The sequence below is a fragment of the Oncorhynchus gorbuscha genome, linkage group LG21, assembly GCF_021184085.1.
Source record: "Oncorhynchus gorbuscha isolate QuinsamMale2020 ecotype Even-year linkage group LG21, OgorEven_v1.0, whole genome shotgun sequence".
Classification (NCBI taxonomy): domain Eukaryota; kingdom Metazoa; phylum Chordata; class Actinopteri; order Salmoniformes; family Salmonidae; genus Oncorhynchus; species Oncorhynchus gorbuscha.
Genome location: NC_060193.1, coordinates 48,024,509 through 48,038,582, shown reverse-complemented (window position 1 = coordinate 48,038,582; position 14,074 = coordinate 48,024,509). Strand labels below are relative to the sequence as shown.

The 14,074-nt window shown below is 39.4% G+C and overlaps 1 protein-coding gene across 1 annotated transcript; it reads right to left on the bottom strand.

Moving 5' to 3' along the window:
- Positions 1-6,603: 6,603 nt before the first annotated feature.
- On the bottom strand, positions 6,604-13,524 carry LOC124008394 (zinc finger protein 184-like). Its single transcript, XM_046319654.1, has 2 exons — positions 13,284-13,524; positions 6,604-8,608 (listed from the first exon to the last, which is right to left on the bottom strand). The coding sequence occupies exons 1-2, from the start codon at positions 13,474-13,476 to the stop codon at positions 7,698-7,700; spliced, it is 1,104 nt and encodes a 367-aa protein (XP_046175610.1). The 5' UTR covers positions 13,477-13,524; the 3' UTR covers positions 6,604-7,697.
- Between the last annotated feature and the right edge of the window lie 550 nt (positions 13,525-14,074).

Below are 14,074 nucleotides of genomic sequence, written 5' to 3'. Positions count from 1 at the left end.
ACGTCACGTTGTCGGGGGACCCTTTCTCTCAGCTGGAGGTTGAATCCAGCGATCCAGGCGGTGGCTCTGTTGGCTGTTCTTGTTATCTGTTGCAGGTAACAATCCTTAGAAGAGGAGCTGGCGGAGGCCAGGCTGGCGCCCAGTTCGTTGCAGTGTTACTGAAAGGAGAAGGGGAGATGAGACACACACACACACACACACACACACACACACACACACACACACACACACACACACACACACACACACACACACACACACACACACACACACACACACACACGTAAAAAAGGTTGAGCACCCTCATAGTAACTATCAGTAAATACGTAAAAAAAAATAATAATAATAAAGTCTACAATGTACTATCATATTAATAAATTCACATCAAACTCAGACACTAATTAAATTGGGAAGCTTAAATTGTCTGTGGAGGATGTTATAGCATAAAAAGGGGAACCAACTCCATTAATGCCCATGATTTTGGAATAAGATGTTCGACGAACATGTGTCCAAATACTTTTAAAGGCCATGTAGTGTACCTGCTCCATGTCTCCGGTAGCTACAAAAGCGAGCATGGATAGAACGCAATAATTTACAAATTTATAGTTAGATACGTGGTGACGTCACTTGACCTTATTACCTTATTATTAGGCAATCATTTATTTGAAAAAAAAACGACATTTCCATCATCATTTGTCGCAATAAAGTTAGACAAAAGAAAAATCCACCCGTCGAACAGATTGATCTTTTAAAAAAATATCCTATAGCTGTGTATTTTTTGGGGACATTGAGTTTGTTCTATAAACTTGGGTCAATAAAAACCTTTCTCGTGTTTTGTGATTATGGTGTCATAGAAATCTTAGCTAACGGTTTGTAATTAGCATGTTTGACAGCCTATTTCCATCGGCATATTGTCCCCAGTTAGTGGCCACCTTACTATTTTTTTTAAATAACGAGATATATCCGTTTAATTTTGTTTAAAAAAGAGAGATGAACCTCTTTGACGTGTTCCTAGATATCTGACTAGTTGGTTAGTTTTCCGGTAAAAACAATTTATCGACCCGTCAACTTTTCATTTCATTGCATAACCAGCTGCGTCTCATGTGGACTTGTAAAATGGTTTGTATGGATCCTGGATACTGATTGGATGACACAGGCACACTTTTGCCTGCTAACAGTTCCATCTGAATCCCTGCGCTTTCACTTCATGAGATCATTTTGCTGTCCGAATCATCTCTTGAATGTATCTCAACCTGTACATTATTTCTCCTTGCTTCTAAGCTACTATTTGGTTTGTAACAGCGGGGATTACTATAATGTCACATTCGCGTGCTAGTCGGAACTAGGAAACTCTGAAATGCCTGATTTACTAACTCATTGTAGAAAGATACGTTTCCCACTTGGGAAGTAACAGATTCAACTAATAGGAAGCTCTGTGCAAAAAAAGTGTCCGTTTGAACTCTGAGGTTCCGGGTTTCTGATAGCACGTGAACACGGCATTTGCGTTGCTGTCTGACATCGGAAATATGTTTCACTCTTGAACTGTGATTTCTCCTGTGCCCAAAAAAAGTGAAGCGTCCCGAATGTTTTTCTTCGTTTATTATGGATATATCCAAGTAAATGCCAATGCAAAACGCTAAAACAAATGCGACTGACACGCACACGTCTGTAACATGGACAACCTGACGAATATATTGGTAATCGTTTTATAAAAGAAATAAGGCATGCGAGTCTGACTGCTTCGCGTCGGGCCGAACAACGCCATTTACCTATGACTGTATTCATTACTGTATTCCTCTTGTGCCTTATTGCTTAATTCAAACATGCTTCCTCGTCCACTTTCTGTGTGTCGCAACCAAATATTGTCTCATTAGTTTTACAGGTGAATCATGTGTCTTGACAGTCAACTTTTGAAAAAATAGCTTATGGTTTTCAAATGATTGAATTGGAAATTTCAGTTGATTAATCAAATCTATTGTCTTAACGGGGCAATCTGCGATTGGTAATTTTTTCTTTTAAATTAATTATACACCGAGTGTACAAAACATTAGGAACACCTAAATGATACACCTTTCCATGACATATATTGACCAGATGAATCCAGGTGAAAGTTATGATCCCTTATTGATGTCACTTGTTAAATCCACTTCATACAGTGTAGATGAAGGGGAGGAGACCGGTTAAAGAAGGATATTTGAGACATGGATTGTGTGTGTGTGCCATTGATGGTGAATAGGCAAGACAACCGTTTTAAGTGCCTTTGGATGAGGTAGTAGGTGCCAGCTGCACCGGTTTGTGTCAAACTGCAACGTTGCTGAGCTTTTCACGCTCAACAGTTTTCCGTGTGGACATCCAGCCAACTTGACACAACTGTTGGAAGCATTGGAGTCAACATGGGCCAGCATTCCTGTGGAATGCTTTCAACACCTTGTAGAGTTCATGCCCTTACGAATTGAGGCTGTTCTGCAACTCAATATTATGAAAGTATTCCTAATGTTTTGTACAGTGTATATACCCATTGACTGTTGAAGAATTACAACTAACCCTAAGATAATGCTTCATTAGCTTACTTCAACTGTCGTACCCCATCAGAACCCCAAATATAAGCGTGTTTTACCACAGTGTTTCTACACAATGTGACTTAGTCTGGGGCAGGAGAACACTGAGCCCACACAGATTAAAGAGGAGGAAGTCGGGACCAGTCAGGAGAAAGAACCGCTTCAATAACGATTTGATACCAAAGAATTCATATTCGCTTTTCCCTGTGTGACAAGTGAATGTGATCAGGAGGACCCACTTCAGTCCTTCATTCCTCCTCAAATCCAGACTGTGGAGTACAGAACCCTAAACAAGTGAATCTCACACCTTTTGGCACTGTGACTCCGCTGAGGTCTCTCAGCATTCCCGGTGACCCTCCAAATAATCAAAACAATGCATCCAGCCACAGCACAGCCGAAAGGAGCGACCCAATATGACTTGACAGCAGCCCAACATTAGATCCCAGCCCACCATTGGATCACAACCCACCATTTAAGAAACAAAGATCCAAACCCAGCACCACAGCTATAAAAGCTCTCCGCTGCCATGACTGTGGTGAAACCTTTGCTCTAAAATCTGACCTGCAGATGCATGTGACTCTCGCCAAGAAGAAACCCAGTGAATGCTACAAGTCTACCTGTAAACTGAAGGCCCATGTCAGACTATGTCACAATGGGAAAACCTGCCCCAAGACTTTCCAAGTAGATATTTCCAAGCACATGATGATTCACACAGGAGAGAAAACATTTAGCTGTGGTGACTGTGGGAAGAGCTTTAATCACAGGGGGAACCTAACCCAATATATACAGACTCCCACAGGGGAGAAATCATTTAGTTCTGGTGACTGCGGGAAAAGCTTCAGTCTCAAGAGTAACCTAACCGAACATGTTGAGACTCACACAGGAGAGAAACAATTTAGCTGTAGGGACTGTGGGAAGAGCTTCAAACAGAAGGGAAATCTAACCATGCATAAACTAACTCACATAAGAGAGAAACCATTTAGCTGTGGTGACTGTGGGAAGAGCTTCAATCGCAAGCAGCCCCTAAACATGTATAATCTGACTTACATGGGAGTAAAACTATTTAGCTGTGGTGACTGGGAAAAGGTTCAATTTAAGGACTCGCTAAAGAAGCATAAACTGACTAACACAGGAGAGAAACCCTTTAGCTGTGGTGATTGTGGGAAAAGCTTCTATCAGAAGGGGCACCTGAATGTGCACAAACTGACTCACACAAGAGAGAAACCATTTGGCTGTGGTGATTGTGGGAAAAGTTTTAGTGTCAAGGGGAACCTAACCATACACAAACTGACACACATGAGAGGAATATGGCTGTGGGAAAAGATTCAGTCGTACAGCTCAGCTGTTAAAACATATGAATAAAGTTCACAAAAGAGAACAAGAATAAAACATAAGCAAAAATATTTAGACAAAGATCTGTCAGAAGAGCCGGTTGAAGTTTATTGGGTTGAGTCTTGTCCTTGAGGAAAAATTGAGTGATTTCTGCTAGATGGGTCAGCTGCAAAGTCAAAATTAGCTATATCGAAACAATTATGAAAAAATGTTTTTGCTCTTTGGTCTTAATTTAAGGTTAAGGTCAAATCAGACTTCGTGATTTTGTGGCTGTGCGACCTAGTGACCAGTCTGCAGAGCTGCCTCCAGAACAAGACTCATAACGGAAAAAAACGCTGACCTGCATCAGAAGATGGAAGTTAAAAGGCAGGGTTTGGACAACTGAAAAAAAAGTTATGTAAACTCTGAATAATACGTGCTCTAGATGTGATAGATTTACTTTTGTAAACAGTTCTATTGGGGTAATTCAGACCGAGTTGCAAATGTAAATGGAACTTAATTCCATTTTTTTTGCACTGCCCTCTCTATGGTATTCTGACGTTGAACTGAAGCATGGGAAACGCTAGTGCCAGCCAGGCACGTGTTTGGGGAGGAGATCAAATAAATGGAGGTGTGTCTACATATAAACCATATTCTGACCTCGACTTCATTCCCTCATAATGTCACCACTTTACCGTGAAAATCCCAAGAATAAGGTTGAGCAACCTGTCGGTTTCAAGTGGAAAAACATATACTTCATTTTCCCCCCATAGGTTTGACACCATTCTCCATGCACTGTAATTTATAAACTGATAAGAGCATTTACCTTTATGATTGCTGAAGAAAACTCATAAGCAAATCAACACGAATGCTATTTCTGCCCTTTTCCCCACTGTGAAGTATGGAATGCTGTGCCGTTGTAAATAATTGCAATTCTATGCTCTTATAACTTGTAGGACTAAACTTGGAGACGCAAGCCAAATGAGATGACAAAGCAAAGCCGAGCACAGTGAGTCGCTCTAAAATGCTTTAATTATATGCTACGACGTTTCCTGTTTCCTATCATTTGCTTTATGTCAAATGTTATTCGCCGCTATATAGGTAGTGACCCTCAGTATTAACTCTTATTTAACACATTTAGTGTTAGTTCCCCTCAGTTGGTACCCTACATTTCGTATAATTCCATTGCATTGTTTGGTTTAGACTACCTTCATTTTTTTTCTTCTGTAAACGCTGTCACGTTCTTGTGGTTGTTACGGAGGGTCGCTAGTAATAGTGGATATGATTTAATTGAAGGCCTCGCACAAATTGTAGTATTCATCCCGGCATCTAAGCTTATAAAACAATAATGGAGCGCAGACCAAATCATTATAGTTTGAACTCAAATTGCAGCGCAAGACTTGGACCTTATTGTCACACAGTTCCATGATCAGTGCGGGCAATCAGGGTTCATTTATATCCTACTAATAATGTACACTGCTTAGTTTTCTTTTATGCATAAAAGCCCTATACAACCCTATTTTTCCTGGAAGTAACCTAGGATTCATGAATACTTACCTTACGAAAAATGTGTAATATATCTATCAGAGGGTTTTTAAATCTACCCATGGTTTCTGAAACGGAGACAAATATTCATGTTTTGATGGGTATCTTTCATTGATCTCCATATTCTGAACGCATTATCCGTAGGCTAGATTTGTCTTGTGCCGATCAGATTCAAATTAAAGGTACACCGTATTTAAAGGGATTGCTTTAGATACGGGAGCAGAAAAAAATAATTGAATAAATTACCTGATCGATTCAAGTCTGTCGCTCAGTGGGTGTTTTCTAGGGTAAAACAAAATGTATTCAGTGCGCGCAAGGGAGCCACACCCACAAATCGTCTCGTACCTACATAAGGTTAGTCCGAATACCAACTACTGAGAAGTGCGTAGTAAAGGCATGCCTAGGAATGCCGTAAATGTCCTGAGTAAATAGGTCCCTAAGTGAATCAAGTTTGATTTGATTTGAATTATGTAACTATTAAACAGTACAGAGTACTGTAGGAAACTCACAGCTCTGGTTCAAAGTCTGTTTTCACATGATTAAAAACAGGGATTCCGTTATATTTTGAATGTCTCTGTATGAGGAGAGTATCAGAATGATGTTATTGATACATTCAAAATACATACTTTCCGGATAATATTGCCTTCTTTATGTCCAAGAGTATTTCTCATTCATGTTGACCTAATACAGCTCGTTCATGATATTGATTGGATCTTCTGGGAAGTAAACCACCAAGTCAGCCTTCTTCCACCTCAAACATTTCATGACTGAGACCCTCTCTTACTGACCCCACTGCTGAAACCCTCATTCACGCCCTTGTTGTATCCGGCCTGGACTACTGCAACACTATTCTCTACCGACTCCCCGCCACAACACTGGACAGACTTCAACACATTCAAAACTAATCTGACTACAAAAATATTGTAATCCGATTAGATACTTCTGAAAAACTGAATGACTTAAAATAAGAACTGTGGCATGTCTCCACTAACAGGTGGAAGTTACAAAATGTGCCTCAATCTTCTGTGATGCCCTTCCCCCACACAGGACAGTCATGTTTCTCTCCATGTGTACTCTTAAGCCCATGATACAGAGGCAACATTACCTCCAGAAATTCCAAGTGTATCATGGCCTTAAAGGCTCCAATGAAAATTGTCAGTGTGAAAAGAGACAAGTCAGGTGACAGTCATCACATTCAGAAAAAGTATTTAATGTTGCAAACAGTAGGCCTACTGGGAGATCACTCAGCACAAAGTCAGCAACCTCTTCAAGATACAACTGCTAAAATGGCTCAAGGGCTAATTATTCTTCGGAGTGATAAGAATATTAATTCTGAATGAGACATACATGCATCATTATAGACGATGGGTGATACTGAACAATGAAACACACAAAATGGTTTCTGGAAGAGGCGGGCTACACAATTAACCATACAAGTTCTGTTCTCAGTAGAAAAATACAGCTTTACACTTAATGAAAGTTACAGCCAATGCAGAATGGAAAATGACAGGTTAAGCAGAATATGTCTCGATTATGGCTTTTTAATAGTTATGCATAGATGATGCCGACAGACATGGCAGCTTTGCCTCTAGCTATGTAACTTTGCAGTATTTGTTTTTGTTTGTTTTGTTATTTCTTACATTTACTGGCCCAGAACGTTTTGTGTTATTACATACAGCCGGAAAGTACTTTTGGATATCAGAGTGGCGGTAACTCCCCAGCATTACAACTTTCCCAAATTGGATCCTTTGTTTCTTACCCCCCAGGGCATTTTTTAAAAACTGTTAGATACTATTGCACTGTTGGAGCTAGGAAAACAAGCATTTCGCTACACCCGCAATAACATCTGCTAAATATGTGTATGTGACCAATAAAATAACATTTGTTTTCAGGACTACCAGAGTAAAGGTCATTCAAGCAATGTCCTCAGGTGACCCTTTTAGGCTTTGAAGGTTGTTCTTAGCTGTGTGTTCTCCGATGACTAGTCAACGCACTTCTGGCACTAAAGCATTTTCTACAGAAAAGATTTGCTAGTCATGGTATTAATGTGGTTCCTCCCCTCGGTCTCCCCAGACGATTCAGATTGGAAGAAGTGAACCATTTACAACAATCCTGACAGCAAAATAGTTTACTGCTCATCTGATTATCCTCGTATGCACTTGTGACCACCAGTGCTTAAAGATCTGCTACTATAGCAACGATTATCTGATTTCCCTCGTGTGAATCCTCATATCCGTTGTCAGATGACCTTTATGACGAAAATATTTGCCACAATAATGACAGTTACAAGATGTCTCCCGTGTGATTCTTCATGTGATAACTTAGAGAAGTGTGCTGATTATAACATTTTCCACAGAACTGGCAGCAAAAACGTTTCTCCCCTGTGTGAATCCTCATGTGAATATTCAGATCCCTAAATTCAAAAAAACATTTGCCACAATCATGGCAGCGATGCGATTTCTCCTCTGTGTGCGACCTCGTATGATAATTCAGGGACCCAGCATTAGAAAAATATTTGCCACATTCCCCACAGCAATACAATTTCTCTCCTGTGTGATCCTTCAAAGTGGTCAAGGAGGGTTCGAAGCGGTCAGACTGAGTGAATACTTTGCCACAATTCACCCTTGTGTGAATCTTCATATGAGAATCCAGATATCCCCACTGAGCAAAACATTTGCCACATTCATCACAGCAAAACTGATTACCTCTGGAGTGTATCATGATCCTATGAGAATTCAGTTTTCCCATCTGAGTGAAACACTCCCCACAATCACTACAGCAAAATGATTTATCTGCTGTCTGACACCTCCTTTGCACTGCTGATTTCAGATCCATTGATTTTCTACCCTCGGAGCTGATAAAACTTTTTCTCTTTTCTGTCTGTGTCCTCCTCGATTTGGGCCGAGAGCCACTGGTTGGCTTTGAATAATCCACTTCCTTAGGTTTTGGTCTGTCTTTGTATTCTTCACTTTGGGTTTGTGAGGACTGAGTTGAGAACTGATCATAGTCACTTTTCACCCAGGCAGGAGTGAATATAGAGTCTTCCTCCTCCTGGATGATCCGGAATTCCTCCTGCTTCTTGTTAATCTGTATGGGGTTCCAGTCATCTTGCCCCAAATCGGGGCTCCACTCTTGTTCAAAGTGCTGCTGCTCAGGGGGAAACTCCACCTCAGAGACAATGAACTGCTCAAAATCTGAAGGGATGGAGAAAAGAGGAGTTAGAATTTATAAGCTGATGAGACAGGTGGTCTTTGCATTGTCTTATGTCAGGCAGTACTTCATCCTCAACTGACAGTGTAGACAATTACCGACAAAAATAATCGGGGTCCCTGTTGAAGTATAAGTCCAGCCTTTTACGACGTAATTCTAGTTGGTTCTTCACCTTGAAAGTAGCCTATGAATCTTTAAACAGCCGACGACAAACATTGGCTAACTTAAGCCACAACTAGCAAAACATCTATGGAATTGCAACTGTGCAATGTCAAATCAAATTAGGGCTGACCCCAATTAATCGACTGGTCGATTGTTTGGTCGTTAGGCTGTTGGTCAACCGAGATTGTTTTAGTCAAGCAGTAACAAATTGGGGTGTGACCGCCAGTGCTTAAATATAAAATAAATAAATATATATATATATATATATCTGCACCCATCTCTGAACTAATCCATTGCGGAGGCCTAGACTAAAGCCAATCTATGCTTGATTTGAAAACGTGGTCGGAGACTCCACATGACGCAGAGGCCAAATCGAGCTCTGTGCCGCATCGTCATGCACCTCCCAAATTTTGCAACAATGCAGAGGGCTCTGTATAGCTCCGCATTGACATGATTGGTTGACAGTACGTGGGGGTGGTACATTCTGTATAAACACAAACTCACTTTCTTGACAACATCTCTGCACTGCTCTTGCGCTTCACAGAAGTATGAATGCCCTGACTTCTGCGGAGGTCATATCATCATAAATGCTGCATGGTAAATGCAAACGGCAGATTGAACATGCGCCCAGATGAACAATGCACTTCACTCTCCAGAATGCGCTCTCTCCCGGCAATTTGTGCACATCCATCGTTTCACAACTTCATTGTGTGAAATGTTTGCTTTTGATTGTTAGTGTATATTAATTCTCATTACATACACTACCGGTCAAAAGTTTTATAACACCTACTCGTTCAAGGGTTTCTTTATTTGTACTATTTTCTACATTGTAGAATAATGATGACATCAAAGCTATGAAATAACACATATAGTAACCAAAAAAGTGTTCAATAAAAATATATTTAACAATATACCGTGTCACGACACAACTGATTGGCTCACACACATTAAGGAAAGACATTCCACAAATTAACTTTTAACAAGGCACACCTGTTAATTTAAATGCATTCCAGGTGACTACCTCACGAAGCTGGTTGAGAGAATGTCAAGAGTGTGCAAAGCTGTCATCAAGGCAAAGGGTGGCTACTTTGAAGAATCTCAAAATATATTTTGAATTGTTTTACACTTTTTTGGTTACATGATTCCATGTGTTATTTCATAGTTTTGTGTCTTCACTATTATTCTACAATTTATAAAAGAGTACAAAAAGAAAAACTCTTGAATGAGTAGGTGTTCTATAACTTTTGACCGGTAGTGTATATCACCAGTAGTACATTTACCGTTAATTCTTATAATTACTAATCTTCAATGTTTTACTTTGGTTCCAGTCATTTATTTTAATGCATTTAATATTATTATTCCTGTTCTCATTGTCAGAGTGGACAATTGTTTGCACAACCTATACTACACTTGTGAGAAACAAGTTTTGGTTTATTTAATTCAATTTGAGTTCTGTCAATTTAGTCTGTGTGTTTTGTTTCGAGCGCTGCTGTCAATGTTGTGTAAGGATGTGCACGCATAGAAGTAGTTCTATAGGCTACCTGGCCTGCGCGCAAATGTAGGCATAGAAAAGGTGCCCATTTGGAGATCTGATAGTATTTCTGACTGGCTTAATGCACCACCACTAATGACCTGTGGAGCTTCTCAAAGTAATGTTTTCTTCACCTCAAAAACAGCAAGCAAACTAAGTCTTTTACAATTACAATACAATCTTTCCAGCTCTTTCTCTCTTTCGATAACCACTCGGCGTGAAAGGGGAAAATGTCATGCTCTGATCCAGTGGAAAAGTCATAAAAATAGGCTTATTTATTAGTGCTTGACTTGGACTGAAATAGGTTATGGTACTCATTTTGGGTCCTGGTACTGTTTATATTTAGGTGCAGGAGCTCCACAATACTTTTGAGCTTATATTCTATAAGAGGAACAGGAGCTCAAGCATTTTTTTGAGGGTGTCGGTACTCAGTTCTGGTGAGCTCCTGCCCAAGTCAAGCACTGCTTCTTATCCCTTGCGCAAATGGCCTACAGCTGTGTCTGTCCCAAGCTCACTGTATTTTATACAATGTTGCAAGTAGCAAGCTTCCAGCTGGACCCAAGTTAATACAATGTTTCAAGTTTGTTGCAGACAGGCCAAATGTAGCCAATGTGATTTATAGGATATTTATTTTTATCAGGATATTTTCTACCTGCAGGCTGCAATATTTTTATTTGTTGGCTTTATGTAGGCTATTTTTACATAGTTGACAATGGCAACAGAAGTTGCTTTTTAGGTTTGTATCATTTTCATTTGGATAGAATTTTGATTAACTACATGACAATGATTAAGATATGAAGACGTTATAAATTAAATGGTTTCGTGAAAATGCATATGAAAACCATAACTGGCACACAGATCCTCAGAAATGGTAAGATAAATTGGCATTCCATATGAGAGAGGTTGCCGACTCCCCATGTAGCCTATTACCAGCAACTTCAGGAGAGTAATGGCAGAATCAGCAAAAGCCAGCAGGAGCTGGAGCAGAATAGTCTGGTCAGGTTAATTGTTTTTTTCTTCTGGTTATCTAGATCTCTGTCGCCCTCTTGAGGCATCAAACAAGCTCAATGCATATAGTTGATTTTATTAAAACAGAGTGTCTCTATATATAGAAAAAAATATATGTTGAAAAATTGAGCAATAGATTTGTGAAAAATTGAGCAATAGATTTGTGAAAAGAACAGAAGACTTTCGGTCAACCAAGATGTTTTTGTTGTTGTCAGGGACAGCCCTAAATCAAATAATTGTGTTGATTTCAGTTGATTTGACTATAAACTGGAAAAGTGTTTCATTAAGACAGGAGGCATATTCTGCCCGTTTTTTTTTTTTTTTTGCCTCTATCCATTTAAGTTAGTAAGGAGGACACCGGCACCTTTCGCAACCTTAATGGAGGATGTTTAATGTATAGCAGGGAAATTAGTGTGTTAGCTAATGTACAATGTCTGTTCAAACGATAGTGGGAACATCAAAAGACAGAAACAGCGACTACTAACGACTGTTCAGGCTAGAAATGATGCAGAGGCAGGCTGCTAGTGGAGTCATGGCAGAGGGGAAGAGCCGAAGCGAGAGGGTTTATTCCCCCCCAAATCTGTCCACATTAAGCAGGTCATTAATTATCAAGCAAGTGAGGAGTTTTTGCATGGGGGGGAATGAGTGTGGAATTTTGTCAGGATAAAAATGTATTGCCATTTTGATTTTTTTTTAAAGGCTAATTTGATCTAATATAAGTTTTGTAACACTTAGGTTATTACAAGTGTACTGCAGAAGGCTGGTGAGAGGAGGACCGCTAATAGTATTGGCTGGAATGGAGTAAATGGAATGATATCAAACACATACCTTAATACATTTCCATTGATTCCATACTAGAAGCCCACCCTCCCAAATGATGGTGCCACTGATATAAATATGATGTACTGACATCCTGGTAACTTTGAGGAAAAAAACACTAGTTGTCCCTGTTGAAATTCAAGACTTCAATGCATATTCATGAGGATAGCATAGCGTCTCATTCCCCATTGAATATTATCCGTTGACTTAAAACACCCCTCGTCAAATATTCAAAAGAAAATTCAAATAAGGTATTTCCACCAATCCAAAGAGAGGAACAGGAATGAGCTTGACAGCCCTCCGTTCTGCTCTGTGGACATCAAATCCAATTGTTAGGGAGAAGACAAGCATCTCCTCATACAGTATATCTGGGGCGTTTTCATTACGGAAACCGTTCAGTTTTTAAGAACCAAACAGAGCAAACGATTGTTTCTATTTGACAAATTCAGGTAGGTCCCTCCCGTTTCATTCGCTTCTGTTTACTAATGGTTTTGCAACATAATTGGCGTAACGAAGATGCCCCCAGCCATAGTTGCGTCACTACTTATTTGGTGTGGTCAATCTTGGCATCCAACGTTATGGTGAATTACCGCCACCTACTGTCCTGGAGTGTGGGCCAGTGACAGGGTGAAACTAAAACCTACCTGCCAGCCCCATTGCTCATATATATATATATATATATATATAAAATATTTGAGACTATATCTAAGGACGTTCTACTCAATATACTCGTTAAACTGATTTCCTGTATCCCCTTCTCCCTCATTCTAGATCGCAACCTCTTTCCCTCTGATACTGCCCACACTGTTGCAATACATGCTCCACGGTCTCTGTTTCAAAGTCAAACTATTGTACAATTTCTTCTTAAAAAATCTGTTTTTAACCCTAACCCAATGCTAACCTTATACCTAACCTTAAATTAATACCAAAAATCGACTTTTTGTTTTTATAAATGTTTACGATAGAGCCGATTGATTTTGTGGCTGTGGCAACTAGTGACAACCCCTGATCACCCCTTCAACATTGCTGCCTAGTTTTCTAACCACGTTACTTAAGCTAGCTTCCTGCAGCACTGAATTAAATCCTAAACAATGCAAATGTTTTTAAAATTAATGTTGAATACTGAGAAAGTAACAAACCGGCTCTATACATCTTTATCTCAGGTTTCAGGATGATGTCAAGCAGCCCCTGTAGACGTCGGTTGTCTTCTTTCGATAGATAAACGTTGTCCTGGTACTCTGATATCGTTTTTGCAACGGCTCTGAATATCTCCTCCGCAGGCCCTGTACATCGTTGGTTAAAAATCACTCTCAACAACTCCAATTTAGACATTTTTTTCAGATAATGCCAATGGCTAGCTCGTATTGCGTTCCGTCACCCGTGAAGCCTATAAGAGTAAAGAAGAACTTCCGGGGCAAGTTATTTTAATCCTTCAAAGTAAGAATATTATGTGAAACTGTAAAATTAACAATAAAAGCAAAAATGGAATTAACATTTTATACTGGTATTACAACTCACGGATCTCTTGAAGTAATGTGGTAATTGTTTAATAAAAAAAAACAGGATTCCCACTCTTCAAGAAATCACTCCATAACCTTTCCATAAAATGTTTTATTGACTTACAAGGATGAAAATTCTCATTTTTAAAAAATGTAACCTTTATTTAACTAGGCAAGTAAGTTAAGAACACATTTTTATTTACAACTACGGCCTCCCAAAAGGCAAAAGACTTCCCGCGGAGATGGGGGCTGTGATTATTATTTTTTTAAATTTAAAGAATATATAAGTATTTTTTAAATATATTTTTTTAAATATCAATTATTTTATTTATATATATATATAAAGAGGGTTAAACACACGATAACTACACACCGAAGTAGGTATCATACATGTATGTGTAGATAAACAATGTATCAATTCCCTAGGTGAA

Excerpts from the sequence above, each read along its gene's own strand:
- LOC124008394 (XM_046319654.1), bottom strand. The coding sequence starts at position 13,476 with ATGTCTAAATTGGAGTTGTTGAGAGTGATTTTTAACCAACGATGTACA. Across the intron at positions 8,609-13,283 it reads GATAAAGATGTATAGAGCCG|ATTTTGAGCAGTTCATTGTC; the intron begins GTTTGTTACTTT and ends CCATCCCTTCAG.